Here is a 24745-nt window from a genome sequence, read left to right as displayed (position 1 = left end):
CCCCCCAGGGAGAAGGCCGGTGTGGAGGAGGTGCTGCTGGCCGTACAGCAGGAGTTGGAGGAGCTGAGGAGCTCGTCTCTGGAGCTCCAGAGACAGAGAGACCTCCTGGAGAGACGGCTGGCCTACCAGCACACAGAGACCCAGAGAGGGTAGGCACAGAGACCTACCACCACAGAGACCCAGAGAGACCTACCACCACAGAGACCCAGAGAGGGTAGGCAGAGAGACCTACCACCACAGAGACCCAGAGGGGGTAGGCAGAGACCCAGAGAGGGTAGGCACAGAGACCTACCACCACAGAGACCCAGAGAGGGTAGGCAGAGAGACCTACCACCACAGAGACCCAGAGGGGGTAGGCAGAGACCCAGAGAGGGTAGGCACAGAGACCTACCACCACAGAGACCCAGAGAGGGTAGGCAGAGAGACCTACCACCACAGAGACCCAGAGAGGGTGGGCAGAGAGACCTACCACCACAGAGACCCAGAGAGGGTAGGCAGAGTCCCAGAGAGGGTAGCTAGGGAGACTAGACCAGGGGGAGGGTCCCCCACCCTATGGAGAGGCTAGCAGTGGTGGAGGAGGGTGGGGTACCGAGGGTGGGGGTACGAGCGGCTGCCCATCCCGTCAAACACACTTATTTTCAAACCCTTGTTTGTTTAGTGCTGAGATGAGGACCACATGTCACCACTCAGCAGCAGGACGGGCACCCATCGACACCCCTCTCTCTCTGCCCCTCTCCCTCTGCCCCTCTCTCTCTCTCTCTCTCTCTCTCTCTCTCTCTCTCTCTGCCCCTCTCTCTCTGCCCCTCTCTCTCTCTCTCTCTCTCTCTCTCTCTCTCTCTCTCTCTCTCTCTGCCCCTCTCTCTCTCTCTCTCTCTCTCTCTCTCTCTCTCTCCTCTCTCTCTCTCTCTCTCTCTCTCTGCCTCTCTCTCTCTCTCTCTCTCTCTCTCTCTCTCTCTCTCTCTCTCTCTCTCCTCTCTCTCTCTCCTCTCTCTCTCTCTCTCTCTCTCTCTCTCTCTCTCTCTCTCTCTCTCTCTCTCTCTCTCTCTCTGTATCCCCATCTCTCACTCTCTCTCTGTTCCTCTGTCTCTCTCTCTCTCTCGCTGTCCCTCTGTCTCTCTCTCTCTTTCGCTCTATCTCTCTCCCGCTGTCCCTCTCTCTCTCTCTCTCTCTCTCTCTCTCTCTCTCTCTCTCTCTCTCTCTCTCTCTCTGTCTCTGTCTCTCTATATCCCTCTCTGTACCCCTCCTCTTGCTGCCCTCCCTTTCAGACTCCAAGAGTCTTTCCCCCTCTCTTTATCTCCCCCTCCCCCTCTCTCCCCCCCTCCCTGGTGTGTGTTCCTGGGAGGTTTGGGGCTAGATGTGATTAGTGCAGAATGAGTGCAGGACATGCGATCCCCTTCTGCCCTCGGCTCTGACGTTCCTCCATCTTTGAAAGTTAAGATGGGTTACTGTTATGGAATTATGTTTGTGTAAATATTCCTTGAATTCGTGCAAGATACATAATTTATGTGTGTGTGTGTGTGTGTGTGCCTTATTCTTTTTATGCATGCATGCATGCACGTGTTTGCTTTAATGTGTGTCTGCGTGTGGGTGTGTGTGTGTGTGTGCATGTCTATATGTCTGTGCTTGTGCACGTTTGCCCATGTCATTTTATGCATGCATGTAAGTGCATGTTTGCTTTTGTGTGTGTATGTGTGTGTGCATGGCTGTATGTCTGTTTGTGATCATTTTTGTGTGCGTGTGTTCGTGTGTGTGTGTGTGTGTGTGTGCGCGTGTGTGTGTGTGTGTGTGTGCGTGTGTGTGCGCATGTGCGAGTGTGTGTGTGTGTGTGTGTGTGTGTGTGTGTGTGTGTGTGTGTGTGTGTGTGTGTGTGTGTGTGTGTGTGCGTGTGTGTGTGTGTGTGTGTGTGTGTCTCCCAGTGAGAGGAGCGTGGACCAGTTGGAGGAGAAGCAGTCTGAGCTGCGCAGGGAGGTGGTGGGTCTGAAGGAGGTGCTGAGTCAGGTGACCCTGCAGAAGGAGGTGCTGGAGGAGGAGAAGGCCAGCCTCGCTCTGGCCCTCACCAGGGTAGGGCCCATGGAGGCGCCCATAGTCGCCCTCCAAACACTACACACACTGATGCTACTATAACCACTACCAGCATTCTGCTGGCTGCTATCTGTTGGCTCCTCTCTCACCACTCTTCTCCTCTTCTCTCTCTCCTCTCTCTCATCTCCCCTCTCCCCTCTCCCTACCCCTCTCTCCCCTCTCCCCTCTCTCCCCTCTCCCCCCTCACCTCTCACCCCTCGCCTCTCCCCTCTCCTCTCCCCTCTCCCCTCCTCTCTTTCCCCTATCCTCCCCCCTCTCTCCCCTCTCCTCTCTCCCCTCTCCCCTCTCCTCCCCCCTCTTTCTCCCCTCACCCCTCTCCTCTCCTCTCCCCCCTCTCCCCACACCTCTCCCCCCTCTCCCCACACCTCTCTCCCCCCTCCCCTCTCCTCCCCTCTCCCCTCTCCTCTCCCCTCTCCCCCCTCCCCCCTCTCTCCCCTCTTCTCCCCCCTCTCTCCCCTCTCACCCTCTCCTTTCCCCTCTCCCCTCCTCTCTTTCCCCTCTCCTCCCCCCTCTCCACTCTCCCCCCTCTCCCCTCTCCCCCTCCCCCCTCTCCCCTCTCCCCCCTCTCCCCTCACCTCTCCTGCAGGCGGAGGTGCTGCAGGCGGACCAGGAGCTGTCTCTGGGCCGGCTCCAGAAGCAGGAGGCTGCTCTGAGGGACTCTCTGGCCAAGATGGGTGCCCTGAGCGAGGGCCTGGCCAGCGACAAGGTGGAGCTCACCCGGCTGCTGCTGCAGGTATTATGGGATGCCCCGGAGGACTGGAGGGACACTTTAGTCAAAGCACAGATACTAAGGCATGGCTCCATGCAGTCTCAGCAGTGGGACGCAAACCCCTCAGCCCGGCAGCGTTAAGGCCTTGCTCTACCAGTGGAGCTACACAGGCCCATTATTATGGGATGGATTGAAGGGTCGGGTCAGGAGTAAACCAAGTAGGGGTTATTATGGGATAGTGGTATGGTACTAATTACAAACATCCACATTTCTCCATTTCATGTGTATTGTTCTTCACCACTGGATTCAAACTAATGATCCTCCCACCACCCTCCTCCCTCTCCTCCTCCCTCCTCCCTCTCCTCCTCTTCCTCCCCCCCTCCTCCTCCTCCTCCCTCTCCCCCTCCTTCCTCTCCCTCCATCTCACCCTCCTTCCTCTCCCCCACCTCCTCCTCCTCCTCCTCCTACTCCCTCCTCCCCCCCGTCCTTCTCCTCCCTCCTCCTCCCCCCTCCTCCTCCTCTTCCTCCCCCCCTCCTCCTCCTCCTCCCCCCCTCCTCCTCCTCTTCCTCCCCCCCTCTCCTTGTGGTGTTTCCCCAGGTGGAGGGGGAGAAGGCGGAGCTTGGCGAGCGCCGTCGGGAGGCGGAGTCTGAGCGCGCAGCCTCGCGGGGGGAGGGGGCCCGCCTGCAGCAGCAGCTGGGGGACCTGGGGGCCGAGAAGCGGGCCCTGGAGGCCTCCCAGGGCCTCCTGGGGGAGGCGCGGGACCGACTGGAGGAGGAGCTGGGCGCGCTACAGAGGGAGAACGCCCAGCTCCTGGAGCAGCACGCGCAGGTCGGGGCGGAGCTACACACACCGCACTAATGTGTACACACACCCCCCCACACACTCTGTTAGTGTGTACACACACCGCACTAATGTGTACACACACCACCCCACACACTCTGTTAGTGTGTACACACACCGCACTAATGTGTACACACACCACCACACACACTCTGTTAGTGTGTACACACACTGCACTAATGTGTACACACACCCCCCCACACACTCTGTTAGTGTGTACACACACACTGCACTAATGTGTACACACACCACCCCACACACTCTGTTAGTGTGTACACACACTGCACTAATGTGTACACACACCACCCCACACACTCTGTTAGTGTGTACACACACTGCACTAATGTGTACACACACCACCCCACACACTGACCTGTTACAGTGCAGCTACGCTACACGGTTAGCTCCAGCGTTGCTACGCTACACGGTTAGCAACAGCGTTGCTACGCCACACGGTGAGCAACAGCGTTGCTACGCTACACGGTTAGCTACAGCGTAGCTACACACAAGGTTAGCAACAGCTACGCTACACAGTTAGCAACAGTCCAGATACGCTACACAGTTCTCTGTGGCGTAGCCACGCTACAAGGTTAGCTGCAGCATAGCTACGCTGTGGTGCTACACTGTTATCGACAGTGTAGCTATGTTGTTGGGGGGGGGGGGGGGGGGGGGGGGGGGGGGGGGGTTCAATTCCGGTGTAGCCCAAAGAGTCCTTGTTGCCATAGGTTACACTAAGATGGGACCACTCTTCTGGGGAGATGGACCGCATTGTCCCCAGTGTGTTTATGGAAGGCGATGAGTTGTGGCGGTCCGCTAAGATGTTTAGCGTCCAACCCATCACCCTCACGTCATAAAGATGTCACAGCCGGGCTGACCGGGGAGCCCCCAGCCCGGCTGATGTGTTACATACGTACAGCGTGATGTATGGCCTGGCCCCGGTCCTGCTCAGGGGGGGGGGGGAGGCCAGGTCCTGGTTCCCACCCCTCCCTGTGGTCCAGCCCCCAGCCTACAGGGTCCGCAGGGAGGCAGCAACACTTAGTGGACGTGGACCCCCCGTGTATAAACTGGGTATAAAGTTTACACCCGCTCCCCTGTGAGTGATGTGCTCGTAGGGCGGGGCGCGTTTGTCTGTGTGGTCGAATATTTTATCATTGGCAGATCATTTAATGTGTGTGTCTGTGTGCATGTTCATGTGTGTGTTCGCATGTGTGTGTTTGTGTGCATGTCAGTATTTGTGTGTGTGTGTGTGTGTGTGTGTGTGTGTGTGTGTGTGTGTGTGTGTGTGTGTGTGTGTGTGTGTGTGTGTGTGTGTCTTCCAGTGAGAGGAGTGTGGAGCAGTTGGAGGAGAAGCAGTCTGTGTATGTTTCTCCCCCCAGGCACGCTGTGTGTGTGTGTGTTTGTGTGTGTGTTATGACCAGTGTGTGTGTGTATCTGTGTTATGAGCAGTGTGTGTGTGTGTGTGTGTGTGTGTGTGTGTGTGTGTGTGTGGGTGTATGTAATGAGCAGTTGTCAGCAGGTTTACTGGCCTCGTTGTCAAGGTGACTAATAGCCGATATCTCACGGTGTTCCCCACGCTTCTCAACACCTCGACCTCAGGCAGGAGGCCCCTGGGCCCCCCCACACACACACACACACACACACACACACACACACACACACACACACACACACACACACACACACACACACACACACTGCGGTTTATGAGTGACTGGGGAGAGAGGAGCCGTAGCCGGGAGATTAGTGTGGAGAAATGTGAAAACATAAACAAATATATCAAAATATAACCGAGGTACATATCTTGGGGGAGGTGGATGAGAGGGAGGGAGGAGAGGAAGGAGAGAGGGGAGACGAAACAGGGAACCGAGAGGAGGAAGGAGGGAGTTACGGAGGGGAGAGGCGGGAGCGTCAGAGGAGAGGAGGAGGAGAGGAGGAGGTGGGGGAGAGGAAGGAGGGAGAGGAAGGAGGGAGAGGAAGGAGGGAGAGGAAGGAGGGAGAGGAAGGAGGGAGGGAGAGGAAGGAGGGAGGGAGAGGAAGGAGGGAGAGGAAGGAGGGTGAGGAAGGAGGGAGAGGAAGGAGGGAGAGGAAGGAGGGAGAGGAAGGAGGGAGGGAGAGGAAGGAGGGTGAGATGGAGGGAGAGGAAGGAGGGAGAGGAGGAGGTTGGAGAGAGGAGGAGGGTGAGAGGGAGAGAGGAGGGGAGGAGGAGGGTGAGAGGCAGGGAGAGGAGGAGAGCAGAACAGGCTAATACCTTAGCACCTTATTCCTCCCGGAGCTCCTCCGTCGGCGCCGGCCGTCCACAAGGCCCCCGGAGGAATCAGAAGAATGCTGCTCAGCCTCATCGTCTCCTCTGAGCAGAGGAATCTGTGTTTAACCGTCCTAAACAACCTGCCATGCCTCAGACCGACGCTCCACACAAATAAATCCAGCGGCTGATCCTCGGTGAGGGCCGAGCTCGGGTTCCACCAGGGCGCCCACAACATGGCCGCTACGCACACAATCTCCGCGAGCAGACGGCCGCTCCTCAAATCATCGTGTTACCACCGTTATTGCTTCTCCAACGCTGCTTTTGTAAAGTAATCTCGGGAGATTGCGAGTGTTTGTGTGTCATGGGATTATTTATAACTGTGAAAGAAAAGACACCCCTGGGTGCTCTGATTCCGAGAGGAACTCTGCACTCCTTTCTCATCCAGCTTGCGCAGAACTTTCCCTCTTTCTCGCGGCGTCTCCCGGTACTAATTGCAGGCTATGACCGAGCCCGTGTAGAAGGGGCTTGGCGCCGGCCCACTGCCGCGGTGTAGGGCGTCAGACCGAGGCGGTCGGTGGTGACGGTGTCGCTGTGGGTCCCCCAGGTCAGCCGGAGGCTCCAGGGGGCGCTGGAGGAGCTGGCAGCCAGCCGGAGGGAGGCGGAGGACCAGGCCTGCGCCCTGAGGAGAGGCTGCGGCGAGCGGGAGGAGCAGGTCAAGACCGGGGCCGCCCTGGAGGTCCAGCTCAGCTCCACCGAGCGCAGGGCCTGGGGCCTCACCCAGGACCTGGCCGCCGTCAGGTCAGGCTCGGGCGTGTGTGTGTGTGTGTGTGTGTGTGCTTGTGTGTATGTACTTAGTAGAAACACACACTTAAGTGAGTGTTGCTGGTTTGAAGTGAGTGTTGCTGGTTTGAAGTGTGTGTTGCTGGTCTGAAGTGCATGTTGGTGGCTTGAAGTGTATGTTGGTGTCTGGTTTTAAGGGTTGTGTCTTCTTTTTGTGGGTGCGTGAAGGAGTGTGTGTTTGCATGTGTGCATGTGAGTGTGTGTGCATTACAACTGGTGTGTGTGTAATGGGTCGTTGGAAGCGCCTAACTGACGCCCTCAAGTCCCCATGGTCACGCTGTCCCTCCCAGAGCTCTGTTCTACCCCTCCTGCCCCCCCCAGGGCGGAGAAGGAGTCCCTGGTGGCCGCCCTGTTGGAGAGCCAGGAGCTGGCCTCCTCTCTGGAGGAGGAGCAGGAGGGGATGGAGGGGGAGAGGCGTGGTCTGCTGCAAGCCAAGGAGGCCCTGTCGCGTGAGTGGGAGCGCAGCACCTCCTCCTCCTTCAAGGTCCCCTCCACCTCCCCGACCACATCCTCCTGAACCTGCTGAACCTCGTCCTGCACCTCCGTCACCTCCTCCTCCACCTTTGATCCTCTGCCTCTTCCTCCACCATCATCTCCTCCTCCTCCTCCTCCTCCTCATCCTCCTCCTCTTCTCGCTCAACCTTTACCTCTACCCCCCCGGTGAAAAAGAGTTTCCTCGACACACAATGTTGTTGATAAAAACTATTTTTTACTTAAAAACAATACCACAACAGTCGAGTCACTTGCACAACTCAAGCCCCCTCCAGTCTAAACCGCTGGCCCTCTTAAGGAGCACCAGAATGGCTGTGGCTCAATTAACCTATGAGCCACAGCTGCAGACTATTACAGGGCTAACAGCCGGACAGGAACACGTGAATCTCTTAAAACATGTTAAACACAGTGAAGATGCCATTCACATCTTCACACCCCCTCTTTCGCCCCAAGAACCGTAACCTTCTCAAACCGCCACGGCACCCCCCATCCCGGAGGCCCCCCATCCGGGGCCCCTGGCCCCCCTCCAGTCTGTCCCCTGGGACCCAGTGTGCTCCAGCTGGGAGCCCCCCATCCGGGGCCCCGGGCCCCCCTCCGGTCTGTCCCCTGGGACCCAGTGTGTTCCAGCTGGGAGCCCCCCATCCGGGGCCCCTGGCCCCCCACCAGCCTGGCCCCTGGGACCCAGTGTGTTCCAGCTGGGAGCCCCCCATCCGGGGCCCCGGGCCCCCCTCCGGTCTGTCCCCTGGGACCCCGTGTGCTCCAGCTGGGAGCTCCGGCAGCAGCAGCAGCAGCTGTCCGGCACTCTGTCAGCTGAGCAGGGTGTCTGGTGTGTGGTGGTCACGGACCCCGGCCCCCCGTGGTTCTGCCAGCCCGCCGTCAGCCGGCAGGGAGCCCGACAGGCGCTGAGAGATTGAGGGGAGATCTGCTGGGAAAATCCATCAAATGGTCTCAGTGCATTAGCCTCCGGCCTACTGGTGGGCGATGCGTTGGTGAGCACGCAGGCTAACGTTAGCCTCTCCAGCCACACCCAACAGATCATGGAGTTCACCCATCTGCTTCTGGTCGGGCCTTACAGTATGTTGGGAGGCGGGCTGGATGAAAGGAGGGGGGCCTTGGGATGGTTAGGAGGCTCCCCCAACCTGCCCACCCCCCCCCCCCCCCCCCCCCCCGCGGTCAGCACAGCCACAGCAGCGCTAACATGACATCACATTGGATCTCTACATGTTAGAAGAGCGAATCAAGCATAACAAATAGAACAAACCGCAAACTCTGCTAACAAAGATGAACGGTGCTGATCATTTCTGAACGTTTACATGCGTTACTGCTACTCTTTGCCCAACGTAGTTGAACGGTATTTAGCGTTTCCGAACTTTAACACACGTTAAGGCTGCTCTTTACCGAACAAAGATGAACAGTATTTAGCGTTTCCAAACTTGAACACATGTTAGTGCTACTCTTGACCGAACTGAGTTGAACGTTATTTAGTGTTCCTGAACTTTAACATGCCTTACTGCTGCTTTTTACCGAACTTAAATCCTAGTTTTTCAGTGTTTCCGAACTTTAGCGCACCTTACTGCTACTTTATAACAGAACGAAGATGAGCGGTGTTTAGCGTTTCTGTAACTCTATCAGGTGTCACCCTCCAGGTGAGGTGGGCCGGCTGCAGGCGGAGGCCCAGCGGCAGGCGGTGCAGGCGGGGGTGGAGAGGGAGGGCCTGGAGCAGCGGCTGGTGCAGGTGGAGCGGAGCCACCAGCTGAGCCTCAGCAGCAGGGACCAGGCCCACCGGGACCAGCTCCACGCCCAGCGGGCCGACGTGGTACGGCCGCCGGCCCCTCACAGACGGGCTAGCACCACTGATATATACGGCCCAGGGGTGGGGGTGGGAGTGTGTGTGGGCGGACTGTGTGTGTGTGCATGCCTGTGTGTGAGTGTGTGTGTGTGTGTGTGGGCGGACTGTGTGCGTGTGCTGCCTCTGTGTGTGTCAGTGTGTGTGTGTGTGTGCATGCCTTTGTCTTTGTGTGTGTGTGTGTGTGTGGGCGGAGTGTTTGTGTGTGCTGCCTTTGTGTGTGTGTTTGTGTGCGTGCGTGCCTGTGATAGTGCCTGTGTGTGTGTGTGTGTGTGTGTGTGTGGACAGTGCTCTAGCTCCAGATCTGCAGCAGATGAGTGCTGCGTCCGGGCCAGGGAGGAATAGTAAGTGAGTGCAGCTGGAGGATATAAATAGGACAATATCAGGAACGGGAACACAACAGCGAGAATGCTGGAATAATATATCAAATGTCCTGCTGGACCTGCATGTGTGTGAGGGGGTCAGTGTTTGCAAGGGTGTGTTTGCGGTCGTGCGTGAACGCATGTGTGTGTGTGAATGCATGTGTGCGTGCGTGTGTGTGCAATGCACGCACACACACACACACACACACACACACACACACACATGCACGCAAGGACACATGCATGTGTCCTTCGTGCATGTGTGTGTGAGTGTGTGATTATTTGATTACCTTTATTTGAACAGGTAATCAAATAATGTCATGTCATCAAGAACTAATTCTTAACATCCTGAATTGTAATTCTTCACAACGGTGTGGCAAACCGCGCAGCCTGTGGAGGGAGGGGCGGGGGCTGATGAGGAAGGCCCAGAGTTAGGAGACAGAAGCGCAACATTTCCATACGATCCCAATCGGCGTGGCTCTGATAGCACACAGTCCAGCCCACAGGCGGCGTGCAGTACGCTAGCAGACAGCAGCAGCACAACAGCAGATACATGACAAGACAGACATGTTCCCGCATGCATGCACGGACCCACAGTCAAACACCAACGTGCATTTGATAGACAGGCGCACGATGATGCGTGACCGTGGGCGTGCTTTGCTGTGCACGGGCATTGTGTCCGTCCATGCATGAGGGTTGAATGTGTGTCGGATTTTTGTGTTTTCTTTTGCGTGTGTTTGTCCACACCAGCGTGCGTTTCTGCGTGTGTGTTTGCGTGCGTGGGTGCATGTGTGCGTGTGTGCATGTATGTCGGTTTTTTCTGTTTCTTTAGCATGTGTTTGTACGCACCAGCATGTGCGTGCGTGTGTGCATGTGTGCATGTGTGTGTGCGTGTGTGTGCGGGGCGTGTGTAACACGTCTCCTCCCTGGAGCTGCAGGAGCGGCAGCACGCGGCCCTCCAGGTCGCCGCGCTGCAGGCCCAGAGGGAGCACGGCGAGCTGGAGCAGCAGCGGCAGGCGGAGGAGCTGCGGGCGCGGGGCCAGGAGGTGCTGCAGCAGGAGGTCAGCCGACTGACGCAGGAGCACCAGCAGAGCCTGCTGACCGCCCAGAGCCAGAGCACACAGGTAGGCCTGCTGAGACCCAGAGCACACAGGTAGGCCTGCTGAGACCCAGAGCACACAGGTAGGCCGGCTGAGACCCAGAGCACACAGGTAGGCCGGCTGAGACCCAGAACCAGAGCACACAGGTAGGCCTGCTGAGACCCAGAGCACACAGGTAGGCCGGCTGAGACCCAGAACTAGAGCACACAGGTAGGCCTGCTGAGACTCAGAACCAGAGCACACAGGTAGGCCTGCTGAGACTCAGTTGAGTCCTTCCGAACAGGTAGGCCTACTGCACGCCAAGGCCCAGAAACAACAGCTGCGTTTGTTTGTGTGTTTGTGTGTGTGTGTGTGTGTGTGTGCGCGCCAGTGTGTCATTGAGCAAGTGATCCTCGCCAAACCTGGCAGTGGAACATTGCTTGGCCGACGCGTCGCTCCACTGTTTCTGGCCCACCTCGGTGCCAGGGAGCGACAGCAGCTTCAGTTGTGCACAAGAAGTGACCTCACCCTTCAGCCTCTCACTGTCTGTCCCTCGCTCCCCCTCGACAAACGCTCCTGCCCGGCCTCCCACTGCAGGCCCCCACCTGAGAACAGGTCAGGACTGGTGGTGGTGGTGGTGGTGGTGACTCTGGTTGTGGTCCACCAGGCTCTGCTCCAGAAGGAGGGGGAGAAGGCGGTGCTGGTGGAGCGGCTCCAGGGGCTCCAGCAGGACCTGGTCTCCGCCGGCCTGGACCTGCAGCGCACCAGGAGAGAGGCCCAGAGCCGGCTGGAGCAAGACAAGGTCACACCCTCCACACGCACCCACAAAGACCTCCCATAGACCCCGACAGACCTCCCCAAGCCCAACGCACACACCTCCTGTAGACCCCCTGCATACCACTTGAGACCACCTCAGTGAGGGGAGTGGAGAGAGTTCAGTCGAACAGGCTTTTAGCTAGCTATTGAGTAGAATGGCTGCCAGATGCTAACTAGCTCCTAACGACTAGCCAGTATTTATCCGCTAGCTGTTGAGTAGATAGCTGCTAACTGCTAGCTGCCAACTGCTAGCAGCTAAACACTAGCCAGTAGTTAGCGGCTAGATGGTGAAAAGCTAGCCACAAGCCGCTAATTACTAGCTGCTAACCACTAACGGCTAACGGTGTGTGCTGCAGGACTCCCTGGCGCTGCTGCATGGGGAGCTGCAGCAGCTACAGACGCGCCTCCAGGAGTCTCAGAGCAGCCAGGAGAACCAGAAGCTCACCCTGACGGAGCAGGTCAGAGAGCTGGGCCAGCAGAGGGGCCAGCTCCACCAGGAGGTGAGCGGCATTAACTAACCCTGACCACAACCACTGTCACTACCTAACCCTGACTACAACCACTGTCACTACCTAACCCTGACTACAACCACTGTCACTACCTAACCCTGACCACAACCACTGTCACTACCTAACCCTGACCACAACCACTGTCGCTACCTAACCCTGACCAGAACTACTACAACTATCTAACCCTGACCAGAACCACTGTCACTACCTAACCCTGACCACAACCACTGTCACTACCTAACCCTGACCACAACCACTGTCACTACCTAACCCTGACCACAACCACTGTCACTACCTAACCCCGACCACAACCACTGTCACTACCTAACCCTGACCACAACCACTGTCACTACCTAACCCTGACCACAACCACTGTCACTACCTAACCCTGACTACAACCACTGTCACTACCTAACCCTGACCACAACCACTGTCACTACCTAACCCTGACCACTGTCACTACCTAACCCTGACCACAACCACTGTCACTACCTAACCCTGACCACAACCACTGTCACTACCTAACCTTGACCAGAACTACTACAACTATCTAACCCTTACCACAACCACCAGTAGTAGTAGTGTTAGTTTAGCAGTAGTAGTAGTAGTAGTAGTAGTAGTAGTAGTAGTAGTAGTAGAAGAGCCATTCAGAGAGCTTTACAGCAGGCGGGAATTTGAAAGGGAGGGGAGGGGGGAGAGAGAGGGAGGAAGGGAGGGAGGGAGGCCCATGTTGACCTTGGCCAGGATGTCACCATGGTATACCTTCTCTACTGCCAAGAAACCTCTCTCTTTCTCTATCTATCCCTCCCTCCCTCCCTCCCTCCCTCCCTCCCTTCATCTGGTGTAAACAGAGCTGTGTGGTTAATGTCTGTAGCTCTGGTGTAAACAGAGCCTTGTAGTTAGCGTCTGTAGCCAGTGTCTGTAGTTAGCGTCTGTAGCCAGTGTCTGTGTAGTTAGCGTCTGTAGCCAGTGTCTGTGTAGTTAGCGTCTGTAGCCAGTGTCTGTGTAGTTAGCGTCTGTAGCCAGTGTCTGTGTAGTTAGCGTCTGTAGCCAGTGTCTGTAGTTAGCGTCTGTAGCCAGTGTCTGTAGTTAGCGTCTGTAGCCAGTGTCTGTGTAGTTAGCGTCTGTAGCCAGTGTCTGTGTAGTTAGCGTCTGTAGCCAGTGTCTGTAGTTAGCGTCTGTAGCCAGTGTCTGTAGTTAGCGTCTGTAGCCAGTGTCTGTGTAGTTAGCGTCTGTAGCCAGTGTCTGTAGTTAGCGTCTGTAGCCAGTGTCTGTAGTTAGCGTCTGTAGCCAGTGTCTGTGTAGTTAGCGTCTGTTGCCAGTGTCTGTAGTTAGCGTCTGTAGCCAGTGTCTGTGTAGTTAGCGTCTGTAGCCAGTGTCTGTAGTTAGCGTCTGTAGCCAGTGTCTGTGTAGTTAGCGTCTGTAGCCAGTGTCTGTGTAGTTAGCATCTGTAGCCAGTGTCTGTGTAGTTAGCGTCTGTAGCCAGTGTCTGTAGTTAGCGTCTGTAGCCAGTGTCTGTGTAGTTAGCGTCTGTAGCCAGTGTCTGTGTAGTTAGCGTCTGTAGCCAGTGTCTGTAGTTAGCGTCTGTAGCCAGTGTCTGTGTAGTTAGCGTCTGTAGCCAGTGTCTGTGTAGTTAGCGTCTGTAGCCAGTGTCTGTGTAGTTAGCGTCTGTAGCCAGTGTCTGTGTAGTTAGCGTCTGTAGCCAGTGTCTGTAGTTAGCGTCTGTCGCTCTGGTGTGAGCAGAGTGCTGCTAGTGCGTGGGGGAGGAATCTCCCGGCTAGGGTAGAACTACGTCACGGCTCTGGTCCGCTGACCCCTGGACCCCAGGGTTCGTAGCCCACCTGTTGACTCCTGCTCACCCAAAACCACCCAGCACCCATCCAGTCTTCTCCCTGTTGCCTCCAACCATGGTAGAGGTTATGACCTGTCCAGAACCAGTCAGTCCCTGTTTAGACCTCAGACCTCTCCAGACCCAATCAGACCTGCCCAGACCCATTCAGCCCTGTTTAGACCTCAGACCATGAACCCATTTTCATCTAATCCAGTTCCCTCTATCTGTAATCCCCTTTCGTGCCAAACAGGAACACAGAGCAAGGGCAACACAGCAACAGCGAGTTGGAAACAATAACCGGGTTAGTTCCGACCTAGTGGGACTGGAGGTACTGGTCTTACGGCCGGGTTCGACTGGGACACCCTGAACCCTGTAGCACCAGGGGCGCTGTGGGCTCCCTCTGGTCGGACTGGGACACCCTGAACCCTGTAGCACCAGGGGCGCTGTGGGCTCCCTCTGGTCGGACTGGGACACCCTGAACCCTGTAGCACCAGGGGCGCTGTGGGCTCCCTCTGGTCCGACTGGGACACCCTGAGACCCTGTAGCACCAGGGGCGCTGTGGGCTCCCTCTGGTCGGACTGGGACACCCTGAACCCTGTAGCACCAGGGGCGCTGTGGGCTCCCTCTGGTTCGTCTCAGCGCTGGAGGGAGAGAGGGGGAGAGAGGGGGAGAAGAGGAGGAGGAGGTGCTCTGAGGTGGGGTGAGAAAGGGGGAGGGTGTGGGCTGATGGTAGGGACCATGCTATCGTCATATGAAATCAGACTTTGACTTAACCCCTTGTGTCAATAAACTGGAGCCAGGGCTGTTTATTTTCTAGCCAGGGGTCACTGGAGCCTCGGAGACCCCCCCCCCCATTAAAACACAGACCCCCCCTCACCCCACCTCAAACCCACCTCATCATAATTGGGTGGGAGGACTGTGGACGGGGGGTTTTGTTTTATTTGATATTTTCTTACAACTTTTTTTGGACTTAGGACTAGAAAGCATCTTGTGTGGCCGTAATGACCTACGGGGCCTCCTCAACGCTCAACCTCCTCCTCCTCCTCCTCCTCCTCCTCCTCCTCCTCCAACCTATCATCTCCCTACTCCACCCCCACCTCACCACCCTGGCCCCTCTATAGCCAGCTCCACCCTCACCACCTCCATCCCCACCATCACACACATCTCCCCCCTCACTATCTCCACCATCACCCCCATCTCCCCCTCACCCTCTCCCCCTCATCATCTCCCCCTCATCATGTCCACCCCCCCCCCCCCCCCCCCCTTCCCGGTGCCCGTCCATCATGTTTCGTGGTAGGAGGTCTGGTCGGCCTGCAGGCCCTGGGGTATTCTGGGTGCAGCGTGTTGGGTGACGGTGCAGAATACACTGGTCCCACCATCTCCCAGCTTGGCAGAGCTGGAGCTGCGTGGGGGAGGGGGGGAGGGAGGGGGAGGGCTGGGGGGAACCCTGGGCTAGATCTGGTGGATGTGTAGTCATGTTTGCAAACAGAGCAGCAGAGATACGACCCTGTTTTGAAGGCTTTAGGGAGGGTTTAAAAGCTTCTCCTCCTCTTGTAGCGGTTCTTGTGGGGGGCTGTGGAACATGTGTCCAGCTCTCCCTCCTCCCTGAGGACGGGATCCCGTGCATGAGGCCCTGCAGCAGCCCCGGACGGGATGGTTGTTACGTGATGACTGAGGATCAGTGTTTGATGGAGCTGTAGTTGTGACGTAGCTGTGGTCGGTGTGTGATGGAGCTGTAGTTGTGACGTAGCTGTGGTCAGTGTTTGATGGAGCTGTAGTTGTGACGTAGCTGTGGTCAGTGTGTGATGGAGCTGTAGTTGTGACGTAGCTGTGGTCGGTGTGTGATGGAGCTGTAGTTGTGACGTAGCTGTGGTCGGTGTGTGATGGAGCTGTAGTTGTGACGTAGCTGTGGTCGGTGTTTGATGGAGCTGTAGTTGTGACGTAGCTGTGGTCGGTGTGTGATGGAGCTGTAGTTGTGACGTAGCTGTGGTCGGTGTGTGATGGAGCTGTAGTTGTGACGTAGCTGTGGTCGGTGTGTGATGGAGCTGTAGTTGTGACGTAGCTGTGGTCGGTGGTGTGATGGAGCTGTAGTTGTGACGTAGCTGTGGTCGGTGTGTGATGGAGCTGTAGTTGTGACGTAGCTGTGGTCGGTGTGTGATGGAGCTGTAGTTGTGACGTAGCTGTGGTCGGTGTGTGATGGAGCTGTAGTTGTGACGTAGCTGTGGTCGGTGTGTGATGGAGCTGTAGTTGTGACGCTGTTTTAGTTGTGACGTGGATAGCGCTCAGTAAGTCCATTCCGATAGCAGTTCTCTTGAAAGAGTTTAAAACCAAGCTGAACGTTGATATTAAGTTACCTCAAACGTTTCCTGACCTTGTAACTTGGTTACCATGGGCTACCTGGTTACTATGGTAAGCCCTCTTTGGATACCTTCCTTTGCAAGAGTTTGTTATTGAATTCCTCGTGAGAGGTAAGTGTGTGTGTGTGTGTGTGTGTGTGTGTGTGTGTGTGTGTGTGTGTGTGTGTGTGTGTGTGTGTGATGCGAGACCACCCCAGGAGGGGTTTCATCATCCTAACTCTCACCAAATGTTTCTCCCTCCCCTCTTACTTGCTCTCACTTATGCACTCACTCCCCTCCCCCTCTGACTTACTGCTATTACTCACTCTCTCTCCCCCTCTCTCTCCCCCCTTACTCACTCTCTCTTATTCCCCCTCTCTCTCTCCCCCCCTCTCACTCCCTCTCTCTTACTCACTCTCTCTCCCCCCTTACTCACTCTCTCACTCCCCCTCTCTCCCCCTCTCACTCCCCCTCTCTCCCCCCCTGACTCCCCCTCTCTCCCCCTGACTCCCCCTCTGCCTCCCTCTCTCTCCCCCCCTGACTCCCCCTCTCTCCCCCTGACTCCCCCTCTGACTCTCCCTCTCTCCCCCCCTGACTCCCCCTATCTCCCCCTGACTCCCCCTCTGACTCCCCCTCTCTCCCCTCCCCCCCTCAGTGTCGCTCTAAGTGTGTCCTCTGAAGTGTAACTGGTCCTGACTCCCCCTCTCTCCCCCTCTGACTCCCCCTCAGTGTAGCTCTAAGGGGCTCCTCTGCAGTGTAACTGGTCCTGACTCCCCCTCTCTCTCTCCCCCCCTCTCACTCCCTCTCTCTTACTCACTCTCTCACTCCCCCTCTCTCCCCCTCTGACTCCCCCTCTCTCCCCCCCTGACTCCCCCTCTCTCCCCCTGACTCCCCCCCTGACTCCCCTCTCTCCCCCTCCCCCCCTCAGTGTAGCTGGTCCTGACTCCCCCTCTCTCCCCCTCCCCCCCTCCGTGTAACTGGTCCTGACTCCCCCTCTCTCCCCCTCCCCCCCCTCAGTGTAACTGGTCCTGACTCCCCCTCTCTCCCCCTCCCCCCCCTCAGTGTAACTGGTCCTCTCTCCCCCTGACTCCCCCTCTGACTCCCTCTGACTCCCCCCCAGGTGCAGGTGGTCCGCCGGGCGCTGCAGCAGGCGGAGGAGCAGCGGGAGGCGGGGCGCGGCGAGCTGCAGGAGGCCCGCCGCCTGCACCAGGAGGCCCTCCAGGAGGCCCGCCGCCTGCACCAGGAGGCCCTCCAGGACCGGGACCAGCAGCGCCAGGAGGCCCAGGACACCAGGAGGCTCCTGGGGGACCAGAGGGAGGAGAGGGAGGCCCTCCACGCCTCCAACCAGGAGCTGAGGGCCGCCGTGAAGAGGGCCGAGAGCGACAACAGCAGGTAGCACCCCCCTACCTGCTCCTTAATGACCTGTCTCTGTACTGTCTAACCCCTACCTGCTCCTTAATGACCTGTCTCTGCACTGTCTAAACCCCTACCTGCTCCTTAATGACCTGTCTCTGTACTGTCTAACCCCTACCTGCTCCTTAACGACCTGTCTCTGTACTGTCTAACCCCTACCTGCTCCTTAATGACCTGTCTCTGTACTGTCTAACCCCTACCTGCTCCTTAATGACCTGTCTCTGTACTGTTTAACCCTACCTGCTCCTTAATGACCTGTCTCTGTACTGTCTAACCCCTACCTGCTCCTTAATGACCTGTCTCTCTACTGTCTAACCCCTACCTGCTCCTTAACGACCTGTCTCTGTACTGTCTAACCCCTACCTGCTCCTTAATGACCTGTCTCTGTACTGTCTAACCCCTACCTGCTCCTTAATGACCTGTCTCTGTACTGTCTAACCCCTACCTGCTCCTTAATGACCTGTCTCTGTACTGTTTTAACCCCTACCTGCTCCTTAATGACCTGTCTCTGTACTGTCTAACCCCTACCTGCTCCTTAATGACCTGTCTCTGTACTGTCTAACCCCTACCTGCTCCTTAATGACCTGTCTCTGTACTGTCTAACCCCTACCTGCTCCTTAATGACCTGTCTCTGTACTGTCTAACCCCTACCTGCTCCTTAATGACCTGTCTCTGTACTGTCTAACCCCTACCTGCTCCTTAACGACCTGTCTCTGTACTGTCTAACCCCTACCTGCTCCTTAATGACCTGTCTCTGTACTGTCTAAACCCCTACCTGCTCCTTAACGACCTGTCTCTGTACTGTCTAACCCCTACCTGCTCCTTAATGACCTGTCTCTGTACTGTCTAAACCCCTACCTGCTCCTTAATGACCTGTCTCTGTACTGTCTAACCCCTACCTGCTCCTTAACGACCTGTCTCTGTACTGTCTAACCCCTACCTGCTCCTTAATGACCTGTCTCGGTACTGTCTAACCCCTACCTGCTCCTTAATGACCTGTCTCTGTACTGTCTAACCCCTACCTGCTCCTTAATGACCTGTCTCTGTACTGTCTAACCCCTACCTGCTCCTTAATGACCTGTCCTCTGTACTGTCTAACCCCTACCTGCCTCCTTAATGACCTGTCTCTGTACTGTCTAACCCCTACCTTGCTCCTTAATGACCTGTCTCTGTACTGTCTAACCCTACCTGCTCCTTAACGACCTGTCTCTTGTACTGTCTAACCCCTACCTGCTCCTTAATGACCTGTCTCTGTACTGTCTAACCCCTACCTGCTCCTTAATGACCTGTCTCTGTACTGTCTAACCCCTACCTGCTCCTTAATGACCTGTCTCTGTACTGTCTAACCCCGTACCTAGCCTCCTTAATGACCTGTCTCTGTACGTCTAACCCCTACCTGGCTCCTTAATGACCTGTCTCTGTACTGTCTAACCCCTACCGCTCCTTAATGACCTGTCTCTGTACTGTCTAACCCCTACCTGCTCCCTTAATGACCTGTCCTCTGTACTGTCTAACCCCTACCTGCTCCTTAATGACCTGTCTCTGTACTGTCTAACCCTACCTGCTCCTTAATTGACCTGTCTCTGTACTGTCTAACCCCTACCTGCTCCTTAATGACCTGTCTCTGTACTGTCTAACCCTACCTGCTCCTTAACGACCTGTCTCTGTACTGTCTAAACCCTACCTGCTCTCTTAACGACCTGTCGCTGTACGTCTAACCCCTACATGCTCCTTAATGACCTGTCTCTGTACTGTTTAACACTACCTGCTCCTTAATGACCTGTCTCTGTACTGTTCTAACCCCTACCTGCTCCTTAATGACCTGTCTCTCTACTGTCTAACCCCTACCTGGCCTCCTTAACGACCTGTCTCTGTACTGTCTAACCCTACCTGCTCCTTAATGACCTGTCTCTGTACTGTCTAACCCCTACTGCTCCTTAATGACCTGTCTCTGTACTGTCTAAACCCCTACCTGCTCCTTAATGACCTGTCTCTGTACTGTTTTAAACCCTACCTGCTCCTAATGACCTGTCTCTGTACTGTCTAACCCCTTACCTGCTCCTTAATGACTGTCTCTGTACTGTCTAACCCCTACCTGCTCCTTAATGACCTGTCTCTGTACTGTTTAACCCCTAACTGCTCCTTAATGACCTGTCTCTGTACTGTCTAACCCCTACCTGCTCCTTAATGACCTGTCTCTGTACTGTCTAACCCCTACCTGCTCCTTAATGACCTGTCTCTGTACTGTCTAACCCCTACCTGCTCCTTAATGACCTGTCTCTGTACTGTCTAACCCCTACCTGCTCCTTAATGACCTGTCTCTGTACTGTTTAAACCCATACCTGCTCCTTAATGACCTGTCTCTGTACTGTCTAACCCCCTACCTGCTCCTTAATGGACCTGTCTCTCTTACTGTCTAACCCCTACCTGCTCCTTAACGACCTGTCTCTGTACTGTCTAACCCCTACCTGCTCCTTAATGACCTGTCTCTGTACTGTCTACCCCCTACCTGCTCCTTAATGACCTGTCTCTGTACTGTCTAACCCCCTACCTGCTCCTTAATGACCTGTCCTCTGTACTGTCTAACCCCTACAGGCTCCTAATGACACTGTTCTCTGTACTGTCTAACCCCTACCTGCTCCTTAATGACCTGTCTCTGTACTGTCTAACCCCTACCTGCTCCTTAATGACCTGTTTCTGTACTGTCTAACCCCTACCTGCTCCTTAATGACCTGTCTCTGTACAGTCTAACCCCTACCTGCTCCTTAATGACCTGTCTCTGTACTGTCTAACACCTACCTGCTCCTAATGACCTGTCTCTGTACTGTCTAACCCCTACCTGCTCCTTAATGACCTGTCTCTGTACTGTCTAACCCCTACCTGTCTCTGTACTGTCTAACCCCTACCAGTCTCTGTACTGTCTAACCCCTACCTGTCTCTGTACTGTCTAACCCCCAGTCTGCGGCGTGCGGGGGAGGAGACGGAGCAGACTGTGTGTGTGCTGGAGGAGGGCAGGAGGTCTCTTCAGGAGGAGGCCTCCACCCTGCGCTCCACCCTGAGGCAGCTGGAGAAGGCCCGCATGCAGTGCCGCCGCGAGCTGCAGGAGCTGCGCCGGCAGGTGACCCCCCGACCCCATCATCACTGACCATGTTCCTGCTCCACCTCGAGCCCTACAGCGGGCTGGGGAACACACCCACCAGTATCCACTGGCTAACTGGTGGGCTGTAGTGAGGTCACTCCCAGTAAGGACCAACACACTCACCAGTATCCACTGGCTAACTGGTGGGCTGTAGTGAGGTCACTCCCAGTAAGGACCAACACACTCACCAGTATCCACTGGCTAACTGGTGGGCTGTGGTGAGGTCACTCCCAGTAAGGACCAACACACTCACCAGTATCCACTGGCTAACTGGTGGTCTGTAGTGAGGTCCCTCCCAGTTAGGGTAGCGGTTCGGCCTTCAGTCCGTCCCTCCTCCTGCCTGGGAGGGTGTGACCGCAGGAGGGCGTGGTTTGAGTCGTGTCCGACGCCCGTCCCAGGTGAAGGTCCTGGAGGCGGAGGGCCGGCAGCAGAAGGAGGAGCTGCAGGAGGTGCACAGCCGGCTGTCCCAGGAGGAGCAGAAGGAGGAGGAGGCGCGGCGGGAGGCGTTCACTCTGAAGCAGAGGGTGGTGGAGTGCGAAGCGGGAAGAGAGGCGGCCCTGAAGGAGGTGAGCCTCAGGAGATGGGCCACTTTAGACCGGCTTTGGTGGGCTCTGCAGGCACTCCCATGGTATTCACTGCCTGGTTAGTAGTAGCATTAGGTGCTAAGGTGTGTGTATCGTGGGACTTTGTGTGTAGTACAGGGTGTGTGTATCGTGGGTCTGTGTGTTTAGTAGTGCTAGGTGCTGAGGTGTGTGTGATGGTACTCAGTGTGTAGTAGTGCTAGGTGCTGAGGTGTGTGTGGTGGTACTCAGTGTGTAGTAGTGCTAGGTGCTGAGGTGTGTGTGGTGGTACTCAGTGTGTAGTAGTGCTAGGTGCTGAGGTGTGTGGTGGTACTCAGTGTGTAGTAGTGCTAGGTACTAAGGTGTGTGTGTGGTTCTCAGTGCGCTGGCTTCCAGCGGCGTGTCGGTGAGCTGGAGGCGGCGGAGCGGCAGGTCAGGGTGTCCCTCCAGGAGAAGGAGGCGGGGCTCCAGGACTCGGAGCGGCGGCGCCGGGAGGCGGGCCAGCAGCTGGAGCGCGCGGCGGAGGCGGCGGAGGCCCGGGCCCGGGAGCTGGCGCTGGGGGCCGGCCTGGCCGAGGGCCGCGCCCGGGGCCTGGAGGACCAGCTGGGCCTGGCCGAGGCCGCCCGGCGCGAGACGGACCTGAGGCTGAGGGCCCTGTGGTCCGCGGTGCGCTGCGGCCTGGGCCTGGGGGGCCGGGCCGGGCCAGCCCGCAGCCAGGGGGCCCGCAGAGGATGGTCCCCCTCCCCGTGGAGGAGCTACCCTCCGGCCCCACGTACGGACGCACTCAGACTAGACTGAGACACTGTGTTTGATAAAGAGAGCTCCCTTATAGACCATGTCCATGTACTCAGCACACTAGGGAGACTGATCTCAGACCTGCGTCTGTATTTAGGGTCATTAAGGAGCAGGTAGGGGTGGGACAGTAACAGAGGACAGGTCGTTAGGGAGCAGGTAGGGGTGAGACAGTACAGGAGACAGGTCATTAAGGAGCAGTAGGGGTTAGACAGTACAGAGACAGGTCATTAAGGAGCAGGTAGGTAAGCGGGTTTAGACAGTACAGAGACAGGTCATTAAGGAAGCAGGTAGGGGTTAGACAGTACAGAGACAGGTCATTAAGGAGCAGGTAGGGGTTTAGACAGTACAGAGACAGGTCATTAAGGAGCAGGTAGGGGTTAGACAGTAGAGACAGGTCATTAAGGAGCAGGGAAGGGGTTAGACAGTACACGAGACAGGTCATTAAGGAGCAGGTAGGGGTTAGACAGTACAGAGGACAGGTCATTAAGGAGCAGGTAGGGGTTAGACAGTACAGAGACAGGTCATTAAGGAGCAGGTAGGGGTTAGACAGTACAGAGACAGGTCCATTAAGGAGCAGGTAGGGGTTAGACAGTACAGAGACAGGTCATTAAGGAGCAGGTAGGGGTTTAGACAGTACAGAGACAGGTCATTAAGGAGCAGGTAGGGGTTAGACAGTACAGAGACAGGTCATTAAGGAGCAGGTAGGGGTTAGGACAGTACAGAGACAGGTCATTAAGGAGGCATGGTAGGGGTTAGACAGTACAGAGACCAGGTCATTAAGGAGCAGGGTAGGGTTTAGACAGGACAGAGACAGGTCATTAAGGAGCAGGTAGGGGTTAGACAGTACAGAGGACAGGTCATTTAAGGAGCAGGTAGGGGTTAGCCAAGTACAGAGACAGGTCATTAAGGAGCAGGTAGGGGTTAGACAGTTACAGAGACAGGTCATTAAGGAGCAGGTAGGGTTTAGACAGTTACAGAGACAGGTCATTAAGGAGCAGGTAGGGGTTAGACAGTACAGAGACAGGTCATTAAGGAGCAGGTAGGGGTTAGACAGTACAGAGACCGGGTCATTAAGGAGCAGGTAGGGGTTAGACAGTACAGAGACGGGTCCATTAAGGAGCAGGTAGGGGTTTAGACAGTACAGAGACGGGTCATTAAGGAGCAGGTAGGGGTTAGACAGAACAGAGACGGGTCATTAAGGAGCAGGTAGGGGTTAGACAGTACAGAGACAGGTCATTAAGGAGTCAGGTAGGGGTTAGATCAGTACAGAGACAGGTCATTAAGGAGCAGGTAGGGGTTAGACAGTAGAGGACAGGTCATTAAGGAGCAGGTAGGGGTTAGACAGTACAGAGACAGGTCATTAAGAAGCAGGTAGGGGTTAGACAGTACAGAGGACAGGTCATTAAGGAGCAGGTAGGGGTAAGACAGTACAGAGGACAGGTCATTAAGGAGCAGGTAGGGGTTTAGACAGTACAGAGACAGGTCATTAAGGAGCAGGTAGGGTTAGACAGGACAGAGACAGGTCATTAAGGAGCAGGTAGGGGTTAGACAGTACAGAGACAGGTCATTAAGGAGCAGGTAGGGGTTAGACAGTACAGAGACAGGTCATTAAGGAGCAGGTAGGGGTTAGACAGTACAGAGACAGGTCATTAAGGAGCAGGTAGGGGTTAGACAGTACAGAGACAGGTCATTAAGGAGCAGGTAGGGGTTAGACAGGACAGAGGACAGGTCATTTAAGGAGCAGGTAGGGGTTAGACAGTACAGAGACAGGTCATTAAGGAGCAGGTAGGGGTTAGACAGTACAGAGACAGGTCATTAAGGAGCAGGTAGGGGTTTAGACAGTACAGAGACAGGTCATTAAGGAGCAGGTAGGGGTTAGACAGTACAGAGACAGGTCATTAAGGAGCAGGTAGGGGTTAGACAGTACAGAGACAGGTCATTAAGGAGCAGGTAGGGGTTAGACAGTACAGAGACAGGTCATTAAGGAGCAGGTAGGGGTTTAGACAGTACAGAGACCGGTCATTAAGGAGCAGGTAGGGGTTAGACAGTACAGAGACAGGTCATTAAGGAGCAGGTAGGGGTTGGACAGTACAGAGACAGGTCATTAAGGAGCAGGTAGGGGTTAGACAGAACAGAGACAGGTCATTAAGGAGCAGGTAGGGGTTAGACAGTACAGAGACAGGTCATTAAGGAGCAGGTAGGGGTTAGACAGTACAGAGACAGTCGTCGGGGTTAGGGCCTCTTGCTCGAGGAAGGCTACATTGCAGACATTAGGATAGGCTCTGTGCTAGGTTCCTCGTTTCCTTAGCGTTTGTGTGTGTGTGTGTGTCTCTGTTTGTGTGTGTGTGTGTGTGTGTGTGTCTGTGTCTGTGTGTCTCAGGGGCAGAAGGGTTCCCAGACAGCCCGGGCTCCTCGTCGCCGGGCTCTGAGGACCAGGAGGTGGGCGTGGAGGGGGTACAGGGCGCCCTGCGAGCGCTCCACCAGGAGCTCCGGGACACCCAGAGAGACAGGGTACGCCCCCCCCCCTCCGTCCCCCTCGACACCCACACCTCACAGTGGCCACTCATCATGAGGCTGATTGTTGATACATCCCAGAGTAGATACTGTTTCCAGATGAGTCTTTCTGCACTGTTTTTGTTTATGAGTGTATATATGGGTTTCAAAGGAGAGGGCAGTGGGTTGAGCGGGAGAGTGAGTGAAACGTAGCTTAGGACCGCAGAATCCAACCTGTCAATCACCTGCTGTATATAGATGGCACACTAGCACGTTTAATCCAACCTGTCGATCAACTACTGTATACAGTTAGCACATTAGCATGTTTAATCCAACCTGTCGAAAACCTGCTGTGTA

General features: G+C 55.9%; 1 protein-coding gene across 1 annotated transcript in view; it reads left to right on the top strand.

Annotated features, from left to right (window-relative positions):
• crocc2 (ciliary rootlet coiled-coil, rootletin family member 2) overlaps window positions 1-24745 on the top strand; it is a 53428-nt gene that overhangs the window by 20031 nt on the left and 8652 nt on the right. Inside the window, 15 exon segments of the mRNA XM_030372918.1 lie at window positions 9-149; window positions 1917-2061; window positions 2669-2815; window positions 3390-3620; window positions 6482-6675; window positions 7039-7166; window positions 8856-9025; window positions 10356-10541; window positions 11164-11298; window positions 11669-11812; window positions 17109-17380; window positions 20360-20519; window positions 20939-21106; window positions 21482-21872; window positions 24276-24406. Coding sequence (XP_030228778.1) covers window positions 9-149; window positions 1917-2061; window positions 2669-2815; window positions 3390-3620; window positions 6482-6675; window positions 7039-7166; window positions 8856-9025; window positions 10356-10541; window positions 11164-11298; window positions 11669-11812; window positions 17109-17380; window positions 20360-20519; window positions 20939-21106; window positions 21482-21872; window positions 24276-24406 — 2743 coding nt within the window.

The sequence above is a fragment of the Gadus morhua genome, chromosome 12 (genome assembly GCF_902167405.1).
Source record: "Gadus morhua chromosome 12, gadMor3.0, whole genome shotgun sequence".
Classification (NCBI taxonomy): domain Eukaryota; kingdom Metazoa; phylum Chordata; class Actinopteri; order Gadiformes; family Gadidae; genus Gadus; species Gadus morhua.
Note: the sequence above shows the minus strand (reverse complement) of the source record. Positions and strands in the feature narration are given on the sequence as shown.